At 47.4% G+C, this 26,263-nt stretch overlaps 2 protein-coding genes and 3 non-coding genes across 6 annotated transcripts; all 5 read left to right on the top strand.

The window, feature by feature from the left end:
* The first annotated feature begins 1,390 nt into the window (after positions 1-1,390).
* On the top strand, positions 1,391-14,117 carry LOC119889561 (sorting nexin-6). 2 transcript variants are annotated; one of them, XM_038700428.1, is made up of 14 exons: positions 1,391-1,440; positions 1,611-1,661; positions 4,998-5,102; positions 5,550-5,660; positions 6,806-6,927; positions 7,002-7,125; positions 9,842-9,937; positions 10,023-10,128; positions 10,280-10,355; positions 10,445-10,484; positions 10,643-10,729; positions 10,815-10,974; positions 11,199-11,284; positions 12,331-14,117. In XM_038700428.1, the coding sequence occupies exons 1-14, from the start codon at positions 1,435-1,437 to the stop codon at positions 12,382-12,384; spliced, it is 1,224 nt and encodes a 407-aa protein (XP_038556356.1). In that variant the 5' UTR covers positions 1,391-1,434; the 3' UTR covers positions 12,385-14,117. The 2 variants fall into 2 exon arrangements, with proteins under 2 accessions (XP_038556356.1, XP_038556357.1); XM_038700429.1 differs by having other exon boundaries at positions 1,420-1,440; positions 1,614-1,661.
* Positions 14,118-17,354: 3,237 nt separating this feature from the next.
* On the top strand, positions 17,355-26,170 carry LOC119889562 (proteasome subunit alpha type-3). The gene is made up of 11 exons (XM_038700430.1): positions 17,355-17,480; positions 18,430-18,512; positions 19,341-19,464; positions 21,303-21,404; positions 21,640-21,713; positions 22,338-22,410; positions 23,380-23,445; positions 23,554-23,600; positions 23,714-23,781; positions 25,928-25,992; positions 26,079-26,170. The coding sequence occupies exons 1-11, from the start codon at positions 17,460-17,462 to the stop codon at positions 26,121-26,123; spliced, it is 768 nt and encodes a 255-aa protein (XP_038556358.1). The 5' UTR covers positions 17,355-17,459; the 3' UTR covers positions 26,124-26,170.
* LOC119889566 lies at positions 21,834-21,912 on the top strand. Its single transcript, XR_005442099.1, has one exon. It is a non-coding gene; the product is annotated as a small nucleolar RNA SNORD53/SNORD92 (small nucleolar RNA).
* On the top strand, positions 22,537-22,615 carry LOC119889565. The gene has a single exon (XR_005442098.1). It is a non-coding gene; the product is annotated as a small nucleolar RNA SNORD53/SNORD92 (small nucleolar RNA).
* LOC119889564 lies at positions 23,903-23,981 on the top strand. The gene has a single exon (XR_005442097.1). It is a non-coding gene; the product is annotated as a small nucleolar RNA SNORD53/SNORD92 (small nucleolar RNA).
* Positions 26,171-26,263: the final 93 nt, after the last annotated feature.

Genomic DNA, 26,263 nt, shown 5'->3' with positions numbered 1-26,263 from the left:
TAAAGCCGACTCCAGTGTAGTATTTGAGATTTTATCATTTCATTTCCTGACAGTGTTGATTGGCCAAACTGTTCATCAAATATCTTTTGACAGGTTAATTTTGTGCTCAAAGTTGCTTAGTTGTTAAAATTTTTCAAACAATGCACATTTGATTCTTCTGTATTTAAATTGCAGCGCATGTTTTCTTATTGTGCAAATAAACTTTTCTCAAACCTTTTTCATTTCTTAACATTTTCAAGCGAGTGACGGGGACATGTCCCCCAGCGTCCTCAGGGTAAATGACACCTGTGTGTGGATATAATACTTTATATCTTGTCTATGAAGATTCTCAGTCATCCAGGTCATAGTTATCCAACGAAGGTTAAAATCAAGGGCAACTGGACTTGGTTGAAGATACTGGAAGACGTTTCGTTCCTCATCCAAAGGACTTCTTCAGTTCTGACTGACTGGCAGGGAAACTCAGCTATTTAACCTCAGTGGGGTCGTTGGCCCGGGTTGTCGATACTGCTGGTTCGTTAGTGTTTCTTGTTGCTGTGACAACAGTCGTTACAGTCGTTAAGACTACCTGTGGCCAAGACTGAACGACCATCGTTGGTATCTTCACCTGAGGCCAATAGGTTACGTTTGTTGAGTTTCCTGGGAAGTGATGAAAGGACAGCATTGTAAGTGGGGGATAAGTGGTGGCGTAGACCCCCTCCTCTGTTCAATGACGGCTTCTCCACCCTGGTGTAGATGCTTCCTTGACACCTCTTTCAAACCATCCATCTTCTCTGTCTAAAATGTGCACCTGGTGGTCCTCAAACGAGTGTCCTCTGTCCTTCAGATGTAAGTACTGTAACGACTGTCGTCACAGCAACAAGGAACACTAACGAACCAGCGGTATCGATGACCCGGGCCAACGACCCCACTGAGGTTAAATAGCTGAGTTTCCCTGCCAGTCAGTCAGAACTAAAGAAGTCCTTTGGATGAGGGACGAAACGTCTTCCAGTATCTTCAACCAAGTCCAGCTGCCCTGACTTTAACCTTCGTTGGAGAACTTTATATCTTGTATTTTAAGATGAATCAAAAGTTTTTTGTCTTTAAGATTCCTAAAACCCCAAAATGACATCCTGGCGCAGCAGTCCAAAGTCTCGGGGCCACATAAGGAGACAAGTAAGGATGAAGATTTTTTTTAATTTAGTTTTTGCATTTCGAGAGTAAGTAAGTAAATAATCCTGATGTGGCCCCGAGACTCTGCTGGTAATAATGAACCTCTCCTCTGCTGGAACGTCAGAATCTTTCTTTTATTCTTTTTAAACTTTATTTTAGGATTTTCAGGGTGAAAACGAGTCGAAATCTTCTTAATAAATTTAATCTAAAAATTAAATGTTTGACTAAAGCTCTGCCTGTCCGCCGTGACGTCACAGCACTTCCGGTCTCCACCCGTTGGCAGCCATGATGGTGGGTTCCACTCTTTTCTCGCCTCTCCCTCTGCTTTTCCTCTTCTATCTTCTCGGTACCGGGCCCCGGGGGGCCGCCGGTGCTGCGGGGCCCGTGGTGTTGTTGTTTTACGGTCAGTGGGCCGCCGCTGTGTCGGTAAACTAACGGCTCTTTGCTCTGTGTCTCCGCAGCAGGAAGGGCTGGACGATGGACCCGACTTCCTCTCCGAGGAGGACCGGGGAGTGAGTGCTCACTGTTCACCTGTCTGTCCCCGCTCACCTGTCTGTCCCCGCTCACCTGTCTGTGTGTCCGGGTCAGCGCTGGCTCCGGTTCGGCTCAGCTAAAGCGGCTAACTTGGCGTTAGCTCTGGTTCTTAGCCAGGTTCGCCGTGTTGGCTAACGTTAGCTTCATGCTAACGGGCTACAGTCGGCGTCGTTCAGCTGTACTGGGTCCCCCCAGCTGGGGGTCCGAACACAGATCCAGCTGGGGGTCCGAACACAGATCCAGCTGGGGGTCCGAACACAGACCCAGTTGCAGGCCCATAGCTTCAGCAGCTAACGGAGCTAGAAGCTAACAGCTGTCACATGACACACACACTGCTCGGATGCTAATTAGTTAATTCGCCTTAGTTAAAGTCAGATGTGGAAAGTCCAGAGGAACCGAGCAGAGTGAGACCTCTTTCTCTGTGAGACCAGGTTCAGAGGACTCAGGTTCTGGTCTGTGGCTGCAGCTGGGCGCTTGTTTTCTTTACTGAGTCACGTGATTAGTACTTTGGTCTCTGAGTGAGACGGTTTTCAGACCAGCAGTCCCAAACAGAGACATGAAGTCCAGCTGCAGAGGAAAGCCAGAACCAGAGTTGTTTAAATAATGACCCAGTTAACGTGTCGGGATGAACATCAGTGAATCAGCTGATCCTTTCAGCTCCAATAATGTTTTCATACCAGAGAAAGCCAGAAAACTCTGGTGACGTTCTGCATGTTCGGACTCAAACCAGCGGTGAACGGATCACATGACTGACTTTCAGACCAAACGCAAATTTAATCCCCGTGTTGTTTTTCTCACGTGAGTTTGACCGCTGGAGGTGAATAAACACAACCCGCCATCTCTGCGGCTGGATGAACCCAAAATAAACATTTAGCTGTGATTTAGTTTCAGTAAACAGATCAAACTGATGCTGAAATAACGACGTCATGATGCTGATCTGTTAAACATGTGACTTCCTGCTCTGTCTGGTCTGCCAGCCAGATGACAAGCACACAGCTTTTAAAACGCTTGTTTTCTGAATGGGGTTTGGTTTGATCAGAGCTGAGCTAACGTGTTTCACAGTAAAACACAACGACAGCTGGAATCAAGTAACAGACTCGTATTTTTTCTGAGCTTCCGGGTCGTTCAGCTTAGTCTCTTTTCTCCCAGCAGCCCCCAGGGTCCTGCACCACGAAGCGAGTTCAACATACCCAGGATGTCTTTCAGTTATCTGGCTTCACTTACCCGAACAATCACGGTCGGGATAAGCGGTACCACGAAGCCTGTAAGAAAGCTATAGGCCTACTAATCTAAAATAAACAGCCTACGTTCATATTATTATTATAAATTTAGTCTTTTAATATCCTACCAACTGCGATGGACTGGCGACCTGTCCAGCGTGTATCCCGCCTTTCGCCCGATGTCGGACTGGGAGCAAATCAAAAATATTAAACTCATGTCAGAGCAGTTAGTAAGTTTTCTGTAAAAAACTGCAGGTCTACAGTGACCTGAGGCTTTTAATCAGTCTCTGTAGGATGATATCGCTGTAGACAAGAGTTTCTCCGTATCACCGCAGCAAACCGAAAGCAGCCTATAAACAGTCTGTGGGATCTCCTACAGGCGGTGAGGTCATTTCTTAGAGAGCTGATTGGTCAGTAGGCGACGTCTTCATAGAGTTGATCTCTAATCTGGAACAGAACCTGCTCCGGAGCAGGTTAGCCGTTTAGTTACCATGGCGATCTACACGGTAGAAGTGAACCACCTTCGTGGTGCTGAAAACCCAGCAGGGTTAACCCCGAAGTTACCTGGATAAGCTCAGATCCTGCTTCGTGGTGCAGGGAGTAGCATGTAGCTGCAGTACCGGAGGCTGCAGTTTCAGGACCAGAACTGCATTTCTAGGACCCGTGTTTACTTTGATACTGCCAGCTAGCTGGCTAGCTAACTATGTTACTCTTGTTCAGCCCCCGGAAGCCAGTTACCGTCACCACAACCTCCACCGAGTGTGTGCCTAAACTTAAGTTATTGATTATATGCATGTCGGCTGGTTAACCCTACAGCTCCCAGGGTTAACCTCCCTCGTGTTGCTGTGCATTAGCACCACCACTCCACTAGATTGCGCTGTCGCAAAAGAACTGCGGTCCCACAGCTGCGGTTCCAGGATTGCAGGGGTCCTGAAACTGCAGCCTCCGGTACTGCAGCTACATAATATTGGGTACAGGCCCCAGGTGTGTCGCTCTGGATAAACAGGAAGCTCTGCAGCTACAGTAACAGCAGGAAACAGGGCAGCTTGCTGCTGAGTGGAGATAAATCCACGTTTTAATCCCACAGATTAAAGTAAAAAGTTATTTAAATAAAGCAGTTTGCAGTGAGCTCCTCCTGTCAGTGAACAGTTATCAGAGCAGAATCTGACGGCCGCTGTTTATTGGTCCAAAGCTCCGGCGCCACCCGGCTCTCTCCTCCAGAGCTCCTGTAGCTCAGCAGAGACTCCGTCGCTCCTCTCTGCCCGCCGTCTCTGTCCTCTGCACGCTCTGAAGCCTTCAGCTGACCTCTGGACAGTCTGAACGCTGATAGGCAATTGTGATTGGTCACACAGTCGCTCACTTTGAGTTTGCTCCATCGCCTTCAGCGCTCCGGTCGCTTCGTGTCTTTGCGCTGACTTTGTAAACGCTTCATCCAACGCTGGCATCAGGAGGCTAGTTACTGTAGAGAAATGTGAAGAAACAGAACAACGTTAAACTATTTTATAATTAATTTAAAGCTTCCTGCTTTATAATTAATTTAAAGCTTCCTGCTGATATTTTATCCATCATGAATATTTACAGAATTTAAATACCACATAAGGATCCCTTCAAAATACACGTGATAAAATAAGTTTTCCCTTTATTTTCTTTAATACGTCGCTGATCTACAAACGTCAGTTATTGTTATTGATACCAGACAACAGACGTCACGTTCAGCAATCACTTCCTGCTCAAATGTGTTCGTTGTGTCATTTTATCTAACCCCGTTGGTGACGTGATCCTCAGCTCACAGGCGGCCCGGCGCCTCTTCTAACTGACCACGTGGACCCACACAGGAAGCTTGTGAATACATGAAATGGATCTTTCAAAGTAAAATTAAATGTTCTTTATGAAACTTCTTCCTGCTGGAAGAGTTTAAAGTTTGGTTTCCATCATTTACACTTTATTGATGTTATAATTTAAGGGTCCTTTTTAGGCTCTGCAGGTATCAGTGGAAGTGATTGCAGTCACTGCAGGCCGTCACACACATGCATGTCTGCTTGTCAGTGGGTGTGGTGCATGATGGGATATGTGGTCTCTGTTCTCCTCCTGCAGTCGCGGGCGGTGAACGTGGATCTGCAGACGGACGCCACGCTGCAGGTCGACATCTCTGACGCTCTGAGCGAGAGAGACAAAGTCAAGTTCACCGTCCACACCAAGGTGAGGCTGTGCGAGTGTTCGCTGAAGTTCAGAGCGCTCTGCTTCCTCCCTGTGTGAAGGTTCAGGGTTTAAGGTTAAATGATCCGTTAGACTCGGGCTGCTGCCGTCTCAGAAAAACTTCATTTAAACTTCAGAATATGTCTTTGCACAGAGCGCCACCACTGACGTGCTGAAAGTGTTCACAAAGAGGTGGTTAATGTACGAACAGGAGGAACGACTCATTTTTTAAGCAGCTGATCCTGAGGTGTCACATCTAATTTACATTCCTGTGTATTTAATTCCCCCATTGATCACATGTTCTACACTCCTGAATGAATCTCGTCACTCGATGATGATTCAGGCTCCAGATCATTTCTTATGGATGTTGCTTATGGATGATTCTTTTAATTGGTTATAACACAGTGACGTTAATCAGCTGATCTGGTGATGTACTTCCTGTTTCCACAGAGCACGCTCCCCAACTTTAAGCAGAACGAGTTCTCGGTGGTCCGACAGCATGAAGAGTTCATCTGGCTGCACGACTCGTTTGTGGAGAATGAAGAATACGCAGGATACATCGTAAGAACCGCACACACACTCCCTCACGACTGAGGCTGGGCAACATGTTCCAACTTATGATTCTGGTGGAATCGTTTGGAAGGTTTGGCCTCGAATCCGATCATTGGTGGTTCTGTCGTAGCCGTGGAGCACAGTAAGCGGCGTTGTTTCCCGTTGAAAAGGCCCGGGTCGGCACAGAGCAACACCTATGAGACACTTAGTCTAGTACTGTTCCAATTCAAAAGTCTTTATCCAGCCAAGTACAGTCTAATACCCAAATGTGTTCTCGCTCGCTCCAGGTGGTGACTTGTGTGGACTTGTTAAGTTGAAATACTGCTGTTAGTGTCACAGAATGCAGTTTTTTATGAGGAAATACAGCTGTTTAAACTTCATATTTGTGGTCGACTTCTCAACATAGAGCTCATTTTCAGAAACCGAGACAGAGCAGCCTGTTTCCCAGGTCTAGACCTTGAGGACATTGGTGGTACATCCCTCCATCAACATGTATGCAGACGACACTGTCTTGTCTGCACTTGGCTCTTCTCCACCTGTCTTTAATGCTCTTCAGACATTTCTGTAGAGCTTCAGACTGATGAGACAAAATGAACCCGATAATCTCCTGCCATCCATTCACGTGACCCTGTGCTTTCAAATTATAAACGTTTTGGGGTGGTCTTTATTTATATCAGCAGTTGTCTGAGACTTTTATATTGAAAAACTAAACAGATATTGATGAGTGAAATGGATCGTGTTGACCTTTCAAGACAACCCCTAACTGCTCCTACAGTAACAGGCGCGTTGGACAGATGTTCAGTTCTTAGAGCCGCAAACTGCATCGTCATCTTTGGTGATTTTCAGGTGATCAAACTGTGAAACGTCTGCCTGAATTAGCTCTTCAACATCCCAGAACTTGGAGAAATCAAGACTTTGACACGGAGCTGTTGAAGTTAGCAGCTGCAGAAACCCACAAATGTTGAATATTAAACTTCACCCCGGTTTCCGTAGATGAATTTGCCAACGTCCACGTGTTGGAAGTTTTCAGAATTTTGTGTTGACTTCGTACTAAAGTATGTGTTCTCGTAACATCGCTTGTCAGTTCAGCCATCAGAACATTACTAGAGTTGGATAAAGAGAGAATGTTTAGTCTGATGCTTGTTGTTGTGCAGATCCCCCCTGCCCCCCCAAGACCAGACTTTGATGCATCCAGAGAGAAGCTGCAGAAGCTTGGGGAGGGAGAAGGATCCATGACCAAGGAGGAATTCACCAAAATGAAGCAGGAGCTGGAGGCGTGAGTCACTAACTAAGAGTTCACCAGTGGTCATCTTCAGTTTTTCACACTCACTGCTGTGTGTTTTCTCTCAGGGAGTACCTGGCCATCTTCAAGAAGACCGTCGCCATGCATGAGGTCTTCCTGTGTCGTGTAGCGGCTCATCCTGTTCTCAGAAAGGACCTAAACTTCCACGTCTTCCTGGAGTACAACCAGGACGTGAGTCACTGCTGACACAACCAACACGACGCTTCACGCGCCTTCAGACACCCGACACAACGCTTCACTCGACATGACGCTTCACATGCCTTCAAACACACAACATGACGCTTCACACACCTTCAGACACACGACACGATGCTTCACCTGCCTTCACTCGACACAACGCTTCAGGCGCCTTCAGACACCCGACACGACGCTTCAGGCGCCTTCAGACACCCAACACGACGCTTCAGGCGCCTTCAGACACCCGACACGACGCTTCAGGCGCCTTCAGACACCCGACACGACGCTTCACCTGCCTTCACTCGACACGACGCTTCAGGCGCCTTCAGACACCCGACACGACGCTTCAGGCGCCTTCAGACACCCGACACGATGCTTCGACGCTTCAGGCGCCTTCAGACACCCGACACGACGCTTCAGGCGCCTTCAGACACCCGACACGACGCTTCAGGCGCCTTCAGACACCCGACACGACGCTTCAGGCGCCTTCAGACACCCGACACGACGCTTCAGGCGCCTTCAGACACCCGACACGACGCTTCACCTGCCTTCACTCGACACAAAGCTTCACCTGCCTTCACTCGACACGACGCTTCACCTGCCTTCACTCGACACGACGCTTCACCTGCCTTCACTCGACACGACGCTTCACCTGCCTTCACTCGACACGACGCTTCAGGCGCCTTCAGACACCCGACACGACGCTTCAGGCGCCTTCAGACACCCGACACGATGCTTCGACGCTTCAGGCGCCTTCAGACACCCGACACGACGCTTCAGGCGCCTTCAGACACCCGACACGACGCTTCAGGCGCCTTCAGACACCCGACACGACGCTTCAGGCGTCCAGTTTAACCAGTAGAGGGCAGTTGTGCATACAGGTGCTGGTCATATATTTAGAATATCATCAAAAAGTTGATTTATTTCAGTAATTCCATTCAAAAAGTGAAACTTGTATAATGTACACATTCATTCCACACAGACTGATATATTTCAAGTGTTCGTTCCTTTTAATTTTGATGATTATAACTGACAACTAATGAAAACCCCAAAATCAGTATCTCAGAAAATTTGAATATTGTGAAAATGTTCAATATTGAAGACACCTGGTGCCACACTCTAATCAGCTAATTAACTCAAAACACCTGCAAAGGCCTTTAAATGGTCTCAGTCTAGTTCTGTAGGCTACACAATCATGGGGAAGACTGCTGACTTGACAGCTGTCCAAAAGACGACCATTGACACCTTGCACAAGGAGGGCAAGAGACAAAAGGTCATTGCTAAAGCGGCTGGCTGTTCACAGAGCTCTGTGTCCAAGCACATTAATAGAGAGGCGAAGGGAAGGAAAAGATGTGGTAGAAAAAAGTGTACAAGCAATAGGGATAACCGCACCCTGGAGAGGATTGTGAAACAAAACCCATTCAAAAATGTGGGGGAGATTCACAAAGAGCGGATTGCAGCTGGAGTCAGTGCTTCAAGAACCACCACACACAGACGTATGCAAGACATGGATTTCAGCTGTCGCATTCCTTGTGTCAAGCCACTCTTGAACAAGACGCAGCGTCAGAAGCGTCTCGCCTGGGCTAAAGACAAAAAGGACTGGACCGCTGCTGAGTGGTCCAAAGTTATGTTCTCTGATGAAAGGAAATTTTGCATTTCCTTTGGATATCAAGGTCCCAGAGTCTGGAGGAAGAGAGAGAGGCACAGAATCCACGTTGCCATGCCACGCCGCATTGCTGCAGTAATTCAGGCAAAAGGAGCCCCAACTAAGTATTGAGTGCCGTACATGCTCATACTTTTCATGTTCATACTTTCAGTTGGCCAACATTTCTAAAAATCCTTTTTTTGTATTGGTCTTAAGTAATATTCTAATTTTAGGAGATACTGAATTTAGGGTTTTCATTAGTTGTCAGTTTTAATCATCACAAAACAAACATTTGAAATATATCAGTCTGTGTGGAATGAATGAATGAATATAATATCCAAGTTTCACTTTTTGAATGAAATTACTGAAATATATCAACTTTTTGATGATATTCTAATTACATGACCAGCACCTGTATTTATAGCACAATATGTAGAAATCAAATACTCTGAACAAAAATGTAAAAAGATTTGAGCCACAAACAAGAGATCTGAGCACACGTAGCTGTTAGCTGGATGTTCTGAAACACTCTGGGTCTCCTGAACAGAATTTAACTTTAAGCAACAGATCGAGTCTCAGACACAAACTCACACTTGGACATTTATGCATTACAGCTGCTGTGCACGGACATTAACAGCGAACATAGAGTTTAATGTAAGGAGACAAAGAGTTGAGATAATTTTAGTATATTGAAGTGTTTTTAAATCCACATATGTTGGTGCTGAAATGATGAGTAGGTACAGAAAGTGTTCGGCCGGCAGCTGAACCACAGAAAGAGCTTCTTGTTGACAGGCTCAGACTGTTACACCAGGGGTCTGACAACATCATGGAAAGGATCCCTTTCCTCCACGTCTCGCCTGTCACGAGATTTAGTGCACTGATTCAAAAGGTTTTTGTACCTTTGAAGTCATTTCGATGCCAAAACAAGAGTTAGAGCTGCTGTCCGGTTGGGAGGTGAGGATCTCAGGTTGTGGTTCTCCAGAGGATAAATGATGATGAAGATGGAGACCAGTGTGTTCCATGTTGTATATGTGTGCGTGACCTTTGACCTCTCCCCTCTGACAGCTGAGCGTACGAGGGAAGAACAAGAAGGAGAAGCTGGAGGATTTCTTTAAGAATGTGGTGAAGTCTGCCGACGGCGTCCTGGTGGCCGGAGTCAAGGTGACAAACAGAAGAACCAGAGTTTTGCGGTTCCGTATCGGTTCTCCTTCACGTTTCATTCGGACTGATTGTTTCTGTGTTTCAGGACGTGGACGACTTCTTCGAGCACGAGAAGACGTTCCTGTTAGAATATCACAACCGGGTGAAGGACGCCTCGGCCAAATCTGACCGGATGATCCGCTCGCACAAAAGTAAGAGTCCACTTTCTAACAACGTCTGTAGGCTCCAATGGAAGACTCACCAGGTGCATCATGGGAACTGTAGGATCCAGTGTTTTGGGGCTAGAAGTCAGGACGGCTCCTGTCAGCTAACTGCTTTATGTGCTGTAATGTGTGTGTTCAGACGCTGCAGACGACATCAACAGAATCGCCTCGTCTCTCTACACGTTAGGAACGCAGGACTCCACAGACGTCTGCAAGTACGATCCGACTCATTTGAGCTGTTGGTCAGTTGACGGCGCTGCCTTTTGGTACTTCTCTGACCTGCTTCCTGTTCGTTGTGTTTCAGGTTCTTCCTGAAGGTGTCGGAGCTGTTTGAGAAAACCAGGGTACGTTTGCTGTCAGATGACCCTCAACAACACACCTGTCCGCATACTTTTGGCCACACTGTTTATAAATAGAGGCTTTAAGACGCGTTGAACGTGTTTGATTCTTCACCCAACAGCCGATTGTGAAACCGTGATCTCTGTGTGTCGATGTCTTACAGAAGATCGAAGCTCGAGTGGCAGCAGATGAAGACCTGAAGTTGGCCGACCTGCTGAAATATTACCTGAGGGAGTCGCAGGCTGCAAAGGTGCGTCCTGACAGCCGGAGCATCAGGCTGCCGCTGTTCTGTGCTTCTGTTCTCATCATCATGTTTTATTATCAAAATGCTCCAGGACCTGCTGTACCGGAGGAGCCGGGCCCTGGTGGACTATGAGAACGCTAACAAGGCTCTGGATAAAGCTCGAGCCAAAAACAGAGACGTCCTGCAGGCCGAGACCAGCCAGCAGCTCTGCTGCCACAAGTTCGAGAAGATCTCCGAGTCCGCCAAGCAAGGTGAGTCCACGATCAGACCGGCGCTTCTTTTCCAGCTGGAGCGAGGCGCCACACTTTAGGGTCAGCAGTTAGACTCCAGAGGAAGAAGCAGGAGGTGAAACAGTCTGAGCCAGAGTGGATCACACGTTTAGCTCCTGTTCCAGCTGTTCTCCCCTCTGCTGCTCAGCTGTTTCAGGTGGCGGTCCACCTGCTGCGTCTCTAACTGTGGTTCTGTTCTGATGCAGAGCTCGTAGACTTCAAGACGAGACGAGTGGCTGCTTTCAGGAAGAACCTGGTGGAGCTGGCGGAGCTGGAGCTGAAACACGCCAAGGTAACCAATCACTGCAGAGAGAAGTGTTAACCTAGCTTAGCACAAAGACTGGAAGCAGGGGGAACTGTTAGCCTAGCTTAGCACAAAGACTGGAAGCAAGGGAACTGTTAGCCTAGCTTAGCACAAAGACTGGAAGCGTTAGCCTAGCTTAGCACAAAGACTGGAAACTGGGGGGAACTGTTAGCCTAGCTTAGCACAAAGACTGGAAACAGGGGGAACTGTTAGCCTAGCTTAGCACAAAGCCTGGAAACAGGGGGAACTGTTAGCCTAGCTTAGCACAAAGACTGGAAACAGGGGGAACTGTTAGCGTAGCTTAGCACAAAGACTGGAAGCAAGGGAAGTGTTAACCTAGCTTAGCACAAAGACTGGAAGCAGGGGGAAGTGTTAGCCTAGCTTAGCACAAAGACTGGAAACAGGGGGAAGTGTTAGCCTAGCTTAGCACAGAGACTGGAAACAGGGGGAAGTGTTAGCCTAGCTTAGCACAGAGACTGGAAACAGGGGGAAGTGTTAGCCTAGCTTAGCACAGAGACTGGAAGCAGGGGGAAGTGTTAGCCTAGCTTAGCACAAAGACTGGAAGCAGGGGGAAGTGTTAGCCTAGCTTAGCACAAAGACTGGAAGCAGGGGGAAGTGTTAGCCTAGCTTAGCACAAAGACTGGAAGCAGGGGGAAGTGTTAGCCTAGCTTAGCACAAAGACTGGAAGCAGGGGGAAGTGTTAGCCTAGCTTAGCACAAAGACTGGAAGCAGGGGGAAGTGTTAGCCTAGCTTAGCACAAAGACTGGAAGCAGGGGGAAGTGTTAGCCTAGCTTAGCACAGAGACTGGAAGCAGGGAGAAGTGTTAGCCTAGCTTAGCACAGAGACTGGAAGCAGGGGGAAGTGTTAGCCTAGCTTAGCACAGAGACTGGAAGCAGGGGGAACAGAGAGTTGTGTGTTAAACAGCAGCAGAAGTAGGAATAGCTCTGAGGTTTAGCGGTTTAGCAGCAGTTAGCATTGAAGCTCGTAGCGGGGGTGTTCACCTGTGTCTCTGACCCCGCCCCTCTCACCTGCAGGGGAACCTGCAGCTGCTGCAGAGCTGTCTGGGCGTCCTGAAAGGTAACACTTAACTGTGTGACCCGCCTACACCAAACTGGACACGCCCCTTTGTTCACGCCCCACCCACAACCACATGGGCACGCTCGCTGTGGGCGGAGCCTGAACGGACGGACGAACAACACGGAGAACTCTGGACCAGAGAGAGAGAGCACAGGGTTAAAAAAGACAGGAAGTCTGTCGTCTTCATCACTAACCAGACACCGTCCTCTTCATCTTCCTCCTCCTCCCTCTCTGTGCAGCAGCACCTGTCCCAGAGTGGATCTCAGCCTCTTCTCCTGAGTGATTTTCACATGAAACTAAAGAGTTCAGATTCATCTGGAGTCATCCCAGAGCGCCTCTGTCGACAGAAACACAAACCTGAACTTCTCAAATGTCCAAACACGATCGTAAAGAACGTCGAACATCTGAATTACATTCAGTCTGAAACTGTAAATGTTTTATTTCCATCGGGAACGATTCTCTGCTTCCATTTAGGGTTTAATCAGGGTCAACCCTCCTCCAGACCAGAAGGAGGCGCTGATGTTCTCTGACAAAAACACCAGAAGAAGAAGCTCAGTTCTGCCTCTGATTGGTCAAAGGTTAAAGGTAGGATTATCCAATCAGAGGCAGAGCAGGAGGCGGGACGTAATTCTAAGCTGTCTCAGTAGCTAGCGTTAGCGTCATCTGTGGCAGCCGCGTCTCTCGGTTTATTGTGTCTTCGAGTTTCTTGATTACGAAACGAAGTCATAACGGCGTGTTGGTAGAATTTGAGTGAGATACGTAGTCGATCAGTTTTAAACACTTAACGTGTCGTGGCTCAGCAGCGCCCCCTCCTGCTGGGTGAGATTCTGCTGTCCAGAAGCCAAGTCAGACACAGGTATTGATTATGTTTCTGGGCTCAGATCCTCCGGGGGTCTGGCGGATCCTATTCAAACATGTGAACATCACTCAGAGGAGGCGGAGCTGATCCTCATCTGACCTGCAGGTCCCTGCGAGTCCTGAGAGTCCAGAGAAGTGTTTCCTGTTTCCTTCTTAAAGTCCTCAGAGCTCGATGATCCACCAGAGAAACAAGTTCTCGTCTTCAGAGCGCGTTGAATCTCCTGCGAAGGAGATTGTTTCCTGTTGGTCTTTGAGGAAGGATCTTTAGAGACTTTCAGGACTCGAGCAGTTTCTCTGCAGCTCGACGTCTTTCTGTCTTTCTGTTGTTGCTTCAGCCGCCGTCAGCGTGTCGCTCTGTCCTCATCTTCTTCCTCTTCTGTTCTCTTATTTTGGCGGTGTGTGTGGGTGGTTTTAATGTGTCGGTGAACTTCCTGTGCTGCTGCTGCTGTGTGACGGCGTCCAGCTCTCGGTTCCCGTTCCTATTAAAGTGTAATGTCACTAAAGACAGCCTGTATATGTTTGTATTAGTTCGTCCTCTTCATCACCTTCGTCCCCGCCTGTACCTCTTCCTGTCCTCCAGCTGACGGTCTGTTTGCCTTAACGTCGATCAGTTTCATTTGTTGTAAAGAAAAAGTTAAAAATCTGTTTTTGTTCCCGATCTTTATTTTCTTTTTTAAATTTCACTGTACACGAATGTTTTTCACTCTTCTTCTGTGACCAAAGCTTCCATTAGTGAGTGGAGACAGAAAGAGAAATAAAAAGAGAAGAAGAAGAAAAAGAGATGATTATAAACTTCACAACATTTTAGTTGTTTAACCTTCAGCAGGTCTGTAACCCTCCCTGGTCATACTGAGACTCAATAAAACTTATGGACACTTTTCTTAAACTCCTCTGTGTCGACGTTTACTGAAAGAAGCTCTCCGATTGGACAGGAGCTCAGAGCGCTGGGCGTTTATTGGCTGGAGGTTTCAGGTGCGCCATGATGGTTCCGTTCAGAAGTCAAACATTTAGAAAGTGCTTTGTTGGTGTTGAGTCCAGGGTGTCCCGTCATCCTTTAACAACAACAGAAGAAGAAAGAGATTAGCTCGCCACAAATCCCCACCTGGTCACCACAGGTTTTTAGACCCCGCCTCCACCTGGTCACCACAGCTTTTCAGGCCCCGCCTCCACCTGGTCACCACAGGTTTTTAGACCCCGCCTCCACCTGGTCACCACAGCTTTTCAGGCCCCGCCTCCACCTGGTCACCACAGGTTTTTAGACCCCGCCTCCACCTGGTCACCACAGGTTTTTAGACCCTGCCTCCACCTGGTCACCACAGGTTTTTAGACCCCGCCTCCACCTGGTCACCACAGGTTTTTAGACCCTGCCTCCACCTGGTCACCACAGGTTTTTAGGCCCCGCCTCTACCTGGTCACCACAGGTTTTTAGACCCTGCCTCCACCTGGTCACCACAGCTTTTCAGCCCCTCCTCCACCTGGTCACCACAGGTTTTTAGACCCCGCCTCCACCTGGTCACCACAGCCTTTCAGGCCCCGCCTCTACCTGGTCACCACAGGTTTTTAGGCCCCGCCTCTACCTGGTCACCACAGGTTTTTAGGCCCCGCCTCTACCGGGTCACCACAGGTTTTTAGGCCCCGCCTCCACCGGGTCACCACAGGTTTTTAGGCCCCGCCTCTACCTGGTCTCCACAGGTTTTTAGGCCCCGCCTCCACCGGGTCGCCACAGGTTTTTAGACCCCGCCTCCACCTGGTCGCCACAGGTTTTTAGACCCCGCCTCTACCTGGTCACCACAGGTTTTTAGGCCCCGCCTCTACCTGGTCACCACAGGTTTTTAGGCCCCGCCTCCACCTGGTCGCCACAGGTTTTTAGGCCCCGCCTCCACCGGGTCGCCACAGGTTTTTAGACCCCGCCTCCACCGGGTCGCCACAGGTTTTTAGACCCCGCCTCCACCTGGTCGCCACAGGTTTTTAGGCCCCGCCTCTACCTGGTCGCCACAGGTTTTTAGGCCCCGCCTCTACCTGGTCACCACAGGTTTTTAGGCCCCGCCTCCACCTGGTCGCCACAGGTTTTTAGGCCCCACCTCTACCTGGTCACCACAGGTTTTTAGGCCCCGCCTCCACCTGGTCGCCACAGGTTTTTAGGCCCCGCCTCTACCTGGTCGCCACAGGTTTTTAGGCCCCACCTCTACCTGGTCACCACAGGTTTTTAGGCCCCGCCTCCACCTGGTCGCCACAGGTTTTTAGGCCCCACCTCTACCTGGTCGCCACAGGTTTTTAGGCCCCGCCTCCACCTGGTCGCCACAGGTTTTTAGGCCCCGCCTCCACCTGGTCGCCACAGGTTTTTAGGCCCCGCCTCTACCTGGTCGCCACAGGTTTTTAGGCCCCGCCTCTACCTGGTCGCCACAGGTTTTCAACATAAATAAGATAAAGAGCAGAGAATCGGGGGTCAGGAATATCAGGACCAGCTGATGAGTCTCTGAAACATCAACACAGATATATTAATATTATTTAGTCGCTACAGTTTCATTTGATTGGCATTTCTGCCAAATGGCTTCTAACTACTGTTGATGTGTAACAACAGTTTTGATTGGTCTGAGGTTTCTGTTGTGGGCGGGTACATCAGAGAAATCCTGTGGTCAGTGAGCTTGACACTAAATTCTCAAAATGTTTCTGAACATTTTAGGTATTTTTTTAGCAGAAGCAGCTACAAACAGGTTCTCAGGTCTGTACTTGTACATCATGCAGAACCTAAACACACAGACGGACACAAACGATCAGCTGATTATTAAAGGAAATATTTGTTAAACTTTTTATGGCATGAAATGTTTATATGGTGACGTTGCTGCTGCACCACAAAGACGAGAGTGGAACTTTCATATATTCTAGATTTATAAGACACAACGTGAAATATTTCAGGCCTTTTTTGCTTTAATCTTGGTAATTACAGCTCATGGAAATAAAAAGCCCATATCTCAAAATATTAAAATATCAGAATATAAAAACGTTTGTGTAATGAATCCAGAATATGTGAAAGTTTCACCTTTTGACCTAAATTACGGGAAGAAAAAAAACGTTTTCACGATATTCTAATTTTCTGCACCTGTTTGTATTCGGTTACGTCACATTTCACTGCAGCTCGTGAAGAACTGTCTTTTTGTTAGAGACCACCCAGAAACTACCTGCGCCTCCTTTGAACTTCAGCAGATTCATCTTTGACCATATTTAAAGGGATTTAGCATTAATGTGGGAGAATGTGGTATTTTGCTTTTAGAGAAGTCAAAATAAAGAAAAGTTTTTTATAATAAAATATTAATTGTAACGGCAAAATTCTGTTCAGCCATAAAAAAGTCAACTTTGTACATTTCAGGAGGTTGTACATTATATCCATTTAATTTATACATCCAACAGCAGAAAGGCTGAAAACTGTCAACATGTGGTTAATTTTTAATCCCCCCCCCAGATCAAAACAACAAACCTTATGTGACGTCACTGCTGCGTCACTCCGCAGCAGCAGGCGGCGGCAGAGAACCCGCGCAGGACGGAAGAAGTCTTCTTCTGTGGTGTTTAAGTGCAGCTGTGTCAAGCTCGCGGAAAACAGGAAGACGTGCGGGAAACTTTGTTCAAATGAAAGTTTCACATAGACGCTGACCCTGTAATAAATTATTAAACTCATTTAAAACAGTTCCTTCTGTAAACTAGAAGTTGCATCCATTAGTCATCTTTTCTTTAAATGTCCTTACTGTGGATAGAAGCTGCTCTGGAGATTTTTCAGAAGATTTGCTTCTGCTTGATTCTCTGAAAATGTTTCATGTTGTTTCACATCTGTGAGGCTGGAACCCAAAACAATCCCAATTTTAATTTGATTTGTATTGAAAAACAATATCTCTCCGACTCTGTGTCTCAGTTATTATCAATTATTATTATAATTACTCTGTTAAAAAGTCTGTTATTTTACTGGATATATGTTAATTTGTTTCTCCCTCATATAACGTGTTTTATCTTTTATGTGTGCTGAAGAGAACCATGTGATATGATCGAAAGCTCCAGAAAAAGCTAATAAATGGAGCTTCATTGAGATTATTTTGGAAGGAAGATTTTTTAAAATTAGGCTCTTATTGTGAAGGCCGGAGCCGGAAGCTGACGTATGACCGCGGTGACGTTGACAGTGGGATGACGCGCAGGCGCAGCGGGCTGAAAGCAGTTGACCGGATCCAGAGTTGGTGTTAAAATGAGCTCCATCGGAACCGGGGTGAGTGTTTCACTGTCTGTCTGAGCAGAACTTCACTTCAACTTCACGCCCAATGTTTCTGTGTCACATTGAATCCAGTTTACAGGGAAATAATCCACTTTTATTCTGAAAATCATTCATAGAAGCCTGTAGCCTGCTGGCTAGCTAGCGTGTTAGCCTGCTGAGTCACAACGAGGCCCGCTAGCAGAAGCTAAACTGAAATTGAAAGTATACAAAGTTTTAAGTTTTCCTTTAATTTAGATTCAGTTTGCTGTGAAAACTTTAAAACCTACAGAAATAAAACAAACATCCCGCCGTAGCTTCGTCACAGTTTTTGTCACTTTAGTGATATAAATTAGTGATATTGACGGGAACGTTAAGCAGAGTCGATGCTAACAGTTAGCTCCGGTGTACGCCAAACTCCCTTTAGAATACACCGCATTTAACTCTCCTTGCATGTGAACTGAAGTTCGCTCCATGAAGAAGACGCACAACACTTTCTGTGAATGTTTTTAAGTGTTTAAATTCATCCGGGCTTCTCTTGATTCACCAAACAGCCTTAAATAATAAACAGCCTCAGATAAAATAAAGCTCAGAGCTGAAACATCCGTCCTGTGCTGCTGTCAGTGGGACATTTCAAACGATGAGATATAATGTGAAGTTTGGTGACAGTAGATTGTAACTTACTACATATGAGGTGAAAGTGGATTTTAATAAATTTAGAGCACATTATGAAACAACAGTCCTGTAATTAATCCTGAATTCACAGCTAAAACACACCAAACATTGTGCCAGTGTTTGGTAGCCACACAGACCTTCATTCATTTGAAAACCTTTGAACTGATGAACACCCTCATATTAATTTACACTTTGATTTGGGTTTGAAATCACTTTGAGTTATTGTGTTGTATAATTAACGAATAGGTGAATGGTGTGAACCTGCTAACATCAAGTCTGTCTCCACCTGCAGTACGACCTGTCGGCCTCCACCTTCTCTCCAGATGGCCGAGTGTTTCAGGTGGAATACGCCATGAAGGCCGTAGAGAACAGCAGGTCAGCAGCTTCATGTAACAGCAGAGAACAGCTGATCACTTTGTGTTCACACTGATGACCAACCAGGTGACGGTGTTCCTGGTGAACGAGGCAGTACTTTTGCCTTTGAGCGGACGTGAGAAGAGATTTAGTTTAGTGGGTGATATGAAGAGTCAGCTGTGGCGTCTCAGTGGGAGCAGAGGTCGTATTAAACGTCAAAATGAATCATGTTGCAGTTTGATGAAGCGTCTGTCAGGAGCTTTAATGATCTTTCAGAGCATGAGACTTTACCGGGTTAAATAAATATGTAATAGAAAAGTAGAGACACGGCGGTGGAGGGATTGATCTGTGGACATGAGTCAGGTGTTCTGATGATAAAGTGGGGCTGAGCGATACGATAAAAAAATATAAAATATCAGCAATTATCAGGATAAATCAAATCTTATTTCTTTCAGGTTTAAAGACTGATTTTTGCTCCTGAGTGAAAGTCAAGTGTTAAACTTTTCTTTCTGGTCAGAACAAAGTCTTGATGCCAAACAAATCTGAGGCAGAACTTTCAGAACTGTTGTGATAAAAAATCTCTTTTCAATCCTGTTTCCTCAACAAAATAAATATCTTAGCAGAAAAATTAAGTGCTGATTCATTTGTGATTCAGATGAATTAAATCAAACATTTGTTAATGAGGAAATTTATATTAATTAATTATTGTTCTGGTTTTATCGCCCAGCTCTGGAACAGAATTTCATCTTTCAGTGGATGTTTTTGTTGACTGTGTGGTTTCACCTGAATGCACCTCTGCAGCAGCTTTTCCATAACGCTGTGTGTGTGTGTGTGTGTGTGTGTGTTCAGCACGGCCATAGCGATCCGCTGTAAGGACGGCGTTGTGTTCGGGGTGGAGAAGCTGGTTCTGTCCAAACTGTACGAGCAGGGCTCCAACAAACGCATCTTCAACATCGACAGACATGTCGGCATGGTAAACGCGCGCACACACACACACACACACTGCTCAGCAGCAGTGTCTGCGTGGCATGCAGGTCGTCACCATGGTAACCACGGTGGAGATGATGCTGAGTCCCAGCGTGGTCACCAAGATTAAACTAGGGCTGCAACTAACGATTATTGTCAACTAATCTGCCGACTATTTTCACGATTAATCAACTAATTAAGTCTGTAAACCCTCAAGAAATTGTGAAAAATGCTCATCACAATTTTGCAGAGACCAAAGTGACGTCTTCAAACTGCTTCTTTGGTCCAAGCAACAGTCCAAAACTCAAAGACTGAAGCGATTAATCGATTATCAAAATAGTTGTCGATTAATTTTCTTTCGACCGACTAATCAAATAAATCGTTGCAGCTCTAGATTAAACATAAAACTGACAAGAAAAGATAAAAGAATATCTTCAAGATGGCTGTCCATGATATTTACATCAGATTTACATGTGTGAAAGTTTACATAGAGTTTACCTGCTTGTTGATGAGGCTGCAGACGGGAAGAAGCTGTTTTTGTGGTGAGAGGTTTTGGTCCTGATGGACCGCAGCCTCCTGCCAGAGGGGAGAGTCTGAAACAGCTTGTGTCCGGGGTGGGAGGAGTCAGCTGCAATCTTTCCTGCTCGCCACAGAGTCCTGGAAGCGTACAGGTCCAGAAGAGAAGGAAGATTGCAGCCAATCAGCTTCTCTGCAGAGCGAACGATGCGCTGCAGCCTGCCCTTGTCCCTGGCAGTGGCAGCAGCGAACCAGATGGTGATGGAGGAGGTGAGGATGGACTCAATGATGGAGGTGTAGAAGTGCACCATCGTTGTCTTTGGCAGGCTGCTGCAGGAAGTACATCCTCTGCTGGGCCTTCTTGGTGAGGGAGGTGATGTTCAGGAGATGATGGTGCCCAGGAAGTGGAAGGAGTCCACAGTGGTGACTGGGGAGTCACACGGGATGATGGGGGAGGGTGGGGCTGGGCTCTTTCTGAAGTCCACAGTCTTCAGAGCGTTGAGATCCAGACTGTTCTGGCTGCACCAGGTCAACAGATGGTCGATCTCCCACCTGTAGGCGGACTCGTCCCTACCTGAGATGAGCCCAATGAGGGTGGGACAACGCAAGGATCTCAAAAGACCTGATGAGCACAGAGCTCAGGGAACAGGAAGTGAGACATGCTCAGTCTGACATCATTTGTGGACGTGTCAACATGTCAGGACGTGTGTTGCCAGTTAGACCGACAGGAAGTGCCCGTGCTTTGAAGTAAATTTTACTTGCGGCCAAAACGGCAGCTGTAACACGTGGATATACTTGACCGTCACAACCCGAGCAAAATGACTCGTGATCCACCCGAGAGATCACTTCTCGAGAACACTTGAAAAGGCTACACCAGCCGCACGTTTACAGTTTTTACCCCCATTCACGTTAGCGGAAACCGGAAGTTAGCCTGCTCAGCCGGCAACAGTCAACGCAGCGGACGCAGATTGACGGACACACGAGTATAAATGCGCTGCTCCGTGCGTAGACCCTGCACAGGAGTATAAATCAAGCTACACGAGCAGGCGACACAAAGACTTGAAATAATTTGCCTTTGTTGTGGTCCACTGGGTAATGAAATAAAGTTGTCCCGCTGCCAGACTGATTCGCCGGCTCCTGAGGTAGACGGTTGTTCTGAAGGAGCAGAGAAGCTGCTGAAACACAGGAGCCATTAAAGTCCAGGAGTTTCTTACAGACCTGACCCTCTGCTGGGGTCTGGACTTCACTCATCTGTTGTATACTTTTTTTATTTTAGCTGTTCTGACGGTTGAATATCCTAAGACCCCCCCCCCCTCTCTCTCTCTCCAGGCTGTGGCCGGCCTGTTGGCTGATGCTCGCTCGCTCGCCGATGTTGCCAGAGAAGAAGCCTCCAGCTTCAGATCAAACTACGGACACGACATCCCACTGAAGGTTTGTCTTTCTGCACATAAAGCACTACTGATTATTTTCTTAGTGGATTAATCTGCAGATTATTTAGCTGAGTCATCGTTGGGTCTATAAAATGTGACATCATCTGGTTCAAACGCAAACATGTTCTTCAGTTTGAGAACCCGGATCTGTGGCCGATGTGTTCCACCGCCGGGCTCGCTCCTCACAAAGTTTAGTTTGTGTGATGCTAAGCTAACGGTGTTTCCTGTTGTTGCAGCACCTGTCCGACAGAGTGGCCATGTACGTCCACGCCTACACGCTGTACAGCGCCGTGCGGCCGTTTGGCTGCAGGTGAGTCTGAAACCTTCAACTCGTTCATCGTCAGCTGATCGCCGAGCGTGCTGCGTTCAGGTACAACAGAGTCCCAGGAGAGCACAGGGCCGTTAAAATGAACAGGATGTGCTCAGCAGGGAGGGATGATGAGAGACAGGAAGGTTTCGCTCACTGGCTGAACTCCTGTGATGTCACTTCCTCTTGGCTGTCTGACCAATCCCTGAGCTGAACTCTCCCCACACACGTAGACCAACATCAAGGCGGCGTTCAAACTGCAGCCCGACCGATCTGGGTTTTTGGCGGCTGATATTAAAAGAGTTGCTTTATAAACGGATATTTAGATCTTGCAGATGATTTGGATGGTTGACCTCCTTCCTGTATAATCAAGTGAACACGGAAACAACAGTAAATATTTGCTGCTAGAAGAGAGAATAAGTTCAAAGAGTTTCCCTTAAATTGATTTATATCAACGCTGACCGTGATTTCAGATTTATTTTACTAAATATATCTGAAATGGTTAAAATTGTACCGCTCACTCACTTTTAACATTTCCATTTTTCTGACACGTGACCATGTGTCGGTGTGAAAAAGACGAGCTCAGGAACAGGAAGGTGATGAGCGTTGTTGTTTGTCTCTCCGCAGCTTCATCCTGGGCTCGTACGACAAAGACGACGGTCCTCAGCTCTACATGGTCGACCCGTCCGGCATCTCATACGTGAGTCACTCAGACCGCCCACTGTTGTCACGGTGATGATAGGCTGCACGCACTGAGAACAAGATCATCACAGCATCACTCGTTCACACGGTCAGACTGATCAGTGAGCTTCATGTGCTCAGCAGGGAGGGATGATGAGAGACAGGAAGGTTTCGCTCACTGGCTGAACTCCTGTGATGTCACTTCCTCTTGGCTGTCTGACCAATCCCTGAGCTGCACTCTTCACACACACACACACACTGTTAGACCGCCAGGAGGCCCAATGAGTTGAAAGACCAAATAAATTTTACCGAGCAATTACAGTAAGTTGCCATGTCGGCGGTGTGGAAGCATTTTAAAGAGTCCGAGCCGTTTGCAGACGCTGTTCTGCTGAACTGTCTCCATCTGTGGCTGACTTCTTAGAAAAGAACCACTCTGAGTGTTTCTGTCTCTCGTCTGTGAGGAGATTAAACTAGCCGCACCTACATTTGGAGTGCACACGTATTCCAGCCTTTACGGTAAGTGAAGCGGCCCAGAGCGAGCTGACAGGCAGGTTAGAGACTTTATCCTGTCATTTGGCTCTGCAGTATGAAGAGAGGCTGTGAAGACCAGAACCACATACTACATTATTTATCAAACCGGGTCGGACTGGATGGATTTAGTGCGAGGAGGAAACGCATGTGACAACATCCGGTTTTCAAAATAAGGCGTCTGTACAGGATGGAAATAAGATTAACTGGATTAAATTCACAGAAAGTAGAAAACATTTTACATGTGTCTATTAAAAGGAAATGGCCCTCTCGGGCCCCGGGCCCCGGGCCCCCCACCAGTCTCCACATCCTGCAGGAAACGCTGAGGAAAAAGCTCATTTTGATTATTTAATTTATGCAATGAGGGGGAAAAAAGGCAGAAGAAATCGGTAATAATCTGGAAAGTTTTTCAATATTGTCATTTGGCTGCGTCTGTAGTCACCACTCTGTCTGTGTTCAGGGTTACTGGGGCTGCGCCATCGGAAAAGCAAAACAAGCCGCCAAGACAGAGATCGAGAAACTGCAGGTGAGTCTGAATCTTTACATCCAGATTATTGGAGCAGAGAGCGGCCAGCTCTGATCCGGATGAGTCCGTCTGACGGACCAGGTGTGTAACTGTGTGTCTGTCCGGCAGATGAAGGAGTTGACGTGCAGGGAGCTGGTCAAAGAGGTCGCCAAAATGTGAGTCAGCTGTCCTGACGGCGAACGGCAGCTCAGGCTGATCGTGTTTTACTTTGAAAGAATCACTTTATTATCAAGACTGTCACCAAAATAAAAGCCCCGTCTGTCCCCAGAATCTACATCGTTCACGACGAGGTGAAGGACAAAGCCTTCGAGTTGGAGCTCAGCTGGGTGGGAGAAGGTAAGGACCGACCAATCAGGGTGCTGCTTCCACTTCCTGTTTATTATTATGTACACAACTTTTTCTCAAAGGTTAACTTTAACTGATCAGTGAGGTCGATCAGCTTCATGTGCTCAGCAGGGAGGGATGATGAGAGACAGGAAGGTTTCGCTCACTGGCTGAACTCCTGTGATGTCACTTCCTCTTGGCTGTCTGACCAATCCCTGAGCTGCACTCTCCCCACACACGTGGACAAACATCAAGGCGGCGTTCAAACTGCAGCCCGACCGATCTGGGTTTGTTGGTGGCTGATATTAAGAGCTGCTTTAGAAACCGATATTTAGAAGAGATGTGAGAACACGTCAGAAGCTCCTGCAGCTCTGACGCATCGAAACACGCGAGTGAGAGACGATCACACCTGAGAGCTGAGAGCTCGTCCTCTCCGAGCGATGGGGACGGGGACCCGGTTCCAAGATTTCTCAAAATCAATGAGGTCCGAGCTTATCGAGACTTGCGGGTCCTAAGATGTAACGTTATGTCTCGAGCGTCAAATCTGATTTAATTTGAAACGCAATGGATCAGAAAATCATCAGGCTGCAGTCTCCGCCTGCTGCACACGCACACACACACACACACCGGCAGCAGAGCGAGAGGCGGCGCCGTCGCAGTGGAACACAGTGAGGGTGGAGTCAGCTCCAAACTACTGTAACGTTAGTTGATGACAGCGGCGTCTCGTTACTGTAAGTACGTGCAATAACACCTTTGCGAGTAAAGACAATACTTTATCAATCCAAACATGTAGAAAGGGTTAATTTACTCCTCTCTCAACGCTAGCTTGGCATTAGCCAGATGTCTGTCTGCAGCACAGACGGGTCTGTAGTCTTAAACTCAGCTGCTGAGACAAAGCAGCCGCTCCTCCTCTACCTGTAACGTTACCTGCAGCCAGGAGAGAGGAGGAGGGGCTGATACACACCGATGTTCTTTCTAAACGTCACTCGCTGCTTGTGATGTCACAGAGTTACTGAGTTACTTTGCTGTTGTCCAGAAACAACATTTAGCTGGATTTAAAATATTAAATTAAAAACAACCAGGCAGTTAATATGCACACTTCAGTATATGTTTATTTATCACAAGTGATGTCATCTCAGTTTATAACGTTATGGCACATTGAATATTTTCCTCACGCCCTGCAGCCGGCCTCAGGCTGCTGGGGCTGGTCTCACCAAATAATACAGTATCGATAAAGAATCGGATCGTTAAGCAGTCTCAATAAGGCCATCAGTAAAAATGAACGATCCCTGCCCAGCGTTAAACTCATCAGTCTGTCTGTCTGTCTGCCTGTCTGTCTCCTCGCCTGTCTGCCTGTCTGTCTGTCTCCTCGCCTGTCTGTCTGTCTGTCTGTCTCCTCGCCAGTCTGTCTGTCTGTCTGTCTCCTCGCCAGTCTGCCTGCTTGCCTGTCTGTCTCCTCGCCAGTCTGTCTCTCAGCAATGATGCAGTGTTGTTGAACTGAAGGGAGAAGAAGAGCTCTACTGTCTCTCTTCCTGTTCTCGTCTGTTAGTGACGCAGGTCGAGTTTTAACATTGATGTAACTTGATGTTGGCAGACTGAGGCTCCGCCCACTTTACTACGTCTTCCTTTTAAAACTTCTGCTGCGTCTCCTCCGGTCCAGACTGAAACGCTGAAGTGTGAAAACGCTGCTGACCCCGTTCTGGTTTTACACTCCGGGGCGCCGTGTTGGTGCCGATGGGTGGAGACGATGACGCTCACGTTCGGCTTCCTGATTGGCTCTGATCAGTGATGAAGCAGAAACGCGATGCTGCTGACAGAGTTTTATTAGTATTCTGTACTGTGTAAAGTACTCTTGTACTCTGCAGCTCTCTGGATTTGCTTTGCGTCGACTCCCAGTCTGTTTCCCGCCGCCACGGTCTCCGTCCTCCCGCGTTCCTCGCAGTAACAGTTCCATCTCGCCGTGGCTCCGTGCAGAGAAATCCCTGCTGTGGTTCTTCTCCATCGCTGCTCTGCGTTCGTCTCTAGCAGAACTTTCTTCTTTAGCGCAGAGTAGACGATCTGCTTCCTGTTTACACCGGCCACGCACATGCTCAGTGTAGGTGGCCGGTCACGTGATGGACTCAGTCCTGACCCTCCTGTCTGTGTCCTCTCCCCTCAGTCACAAACGGACGACACGAGCTGGTACCCAAAGACGTCAGAGAGGAGGCTGAGAAATACGCCAAGGTGAGCAGGACACACCTGTACTGACCACACACACACACACACACACACCTGCAGTCAGCTGATCCACGTGTCCCTGTGTGTTTCAGGATTCTCTGGAGGAGGAGGACGACTCTGACGAAGACAACATGTAAACTCTGCTGACGGCTCTCACACGGATTCTTTTTTATGTTTTATAGTTCCTGATCGTTCCTGTCTGTTGTTTTGCTTGATGAAATTCAGCTTTGGGATTAAAACGAGTTGAAGAGAAAGTTTGTGTGTCGCCGTGTTTTTC

The sequence above is a fragment of the Micropterus salmoides genome, unplaced genomic scaffold (genome assembly GCF_014851395.1).
Source record: "Micropterus salmoides isolate LMB-PRFRI ecotype aquatic unplaced genomic scaffold, ASM1485139v1 Ms_hic_scaffold_544, whole genome shotgun sequence".
Classification (NCBI taxonomy): Eukaryota; Metazoa; Chordata; class Actinopteri; order Centrarchiformes; family Centrarchidae; genus Micropterus; species Micropterus salmoides.
Note: the sequence above shows the minus strand (reverse complement) of the source record. Positions and strands in the feature narration are given on the sequence as shown.

Bases quoted from the DNA above. Each gene is read 5' to 3' on its own strand.
- LOC119889561 (XM_038700428.1), top strand. The intron at 10,485-10,642 runs GTACGTTTGCTG...GATGTCTTACAG, and splicing joins AGCTGTTTGAGAAAACCAGG to AAGATCGAAGCTCGAGTGGC. The intron at 11,285-12,330 runs GTAACCAATCAC...TCTCACCTGCAG, and splicing joins TGGAGCTGAAACACGCCAAG to GGGAACCTGCAGCTGCTGCA.
- LOC119889562 (XM_038700430.1), top strand. From the start codon at position 17,460: ATGAGCTCCATCGGAACCGGG. The intron at 17,481-18,429 runs GTGAGTGTTTCA...CTCCACCTGCAG, and splicing joins TGAGCTCCATCGGAACCGGG to TACGACCTGTCGGCCTCCAC. The intron at 25,993-26,078 runs GTGAGCAGGACA...TGTGTGTTTCAG, and splicing joins AGGCTGAGAAATACGCCAAG to GATTCTCTGGAGGAGGAGGA.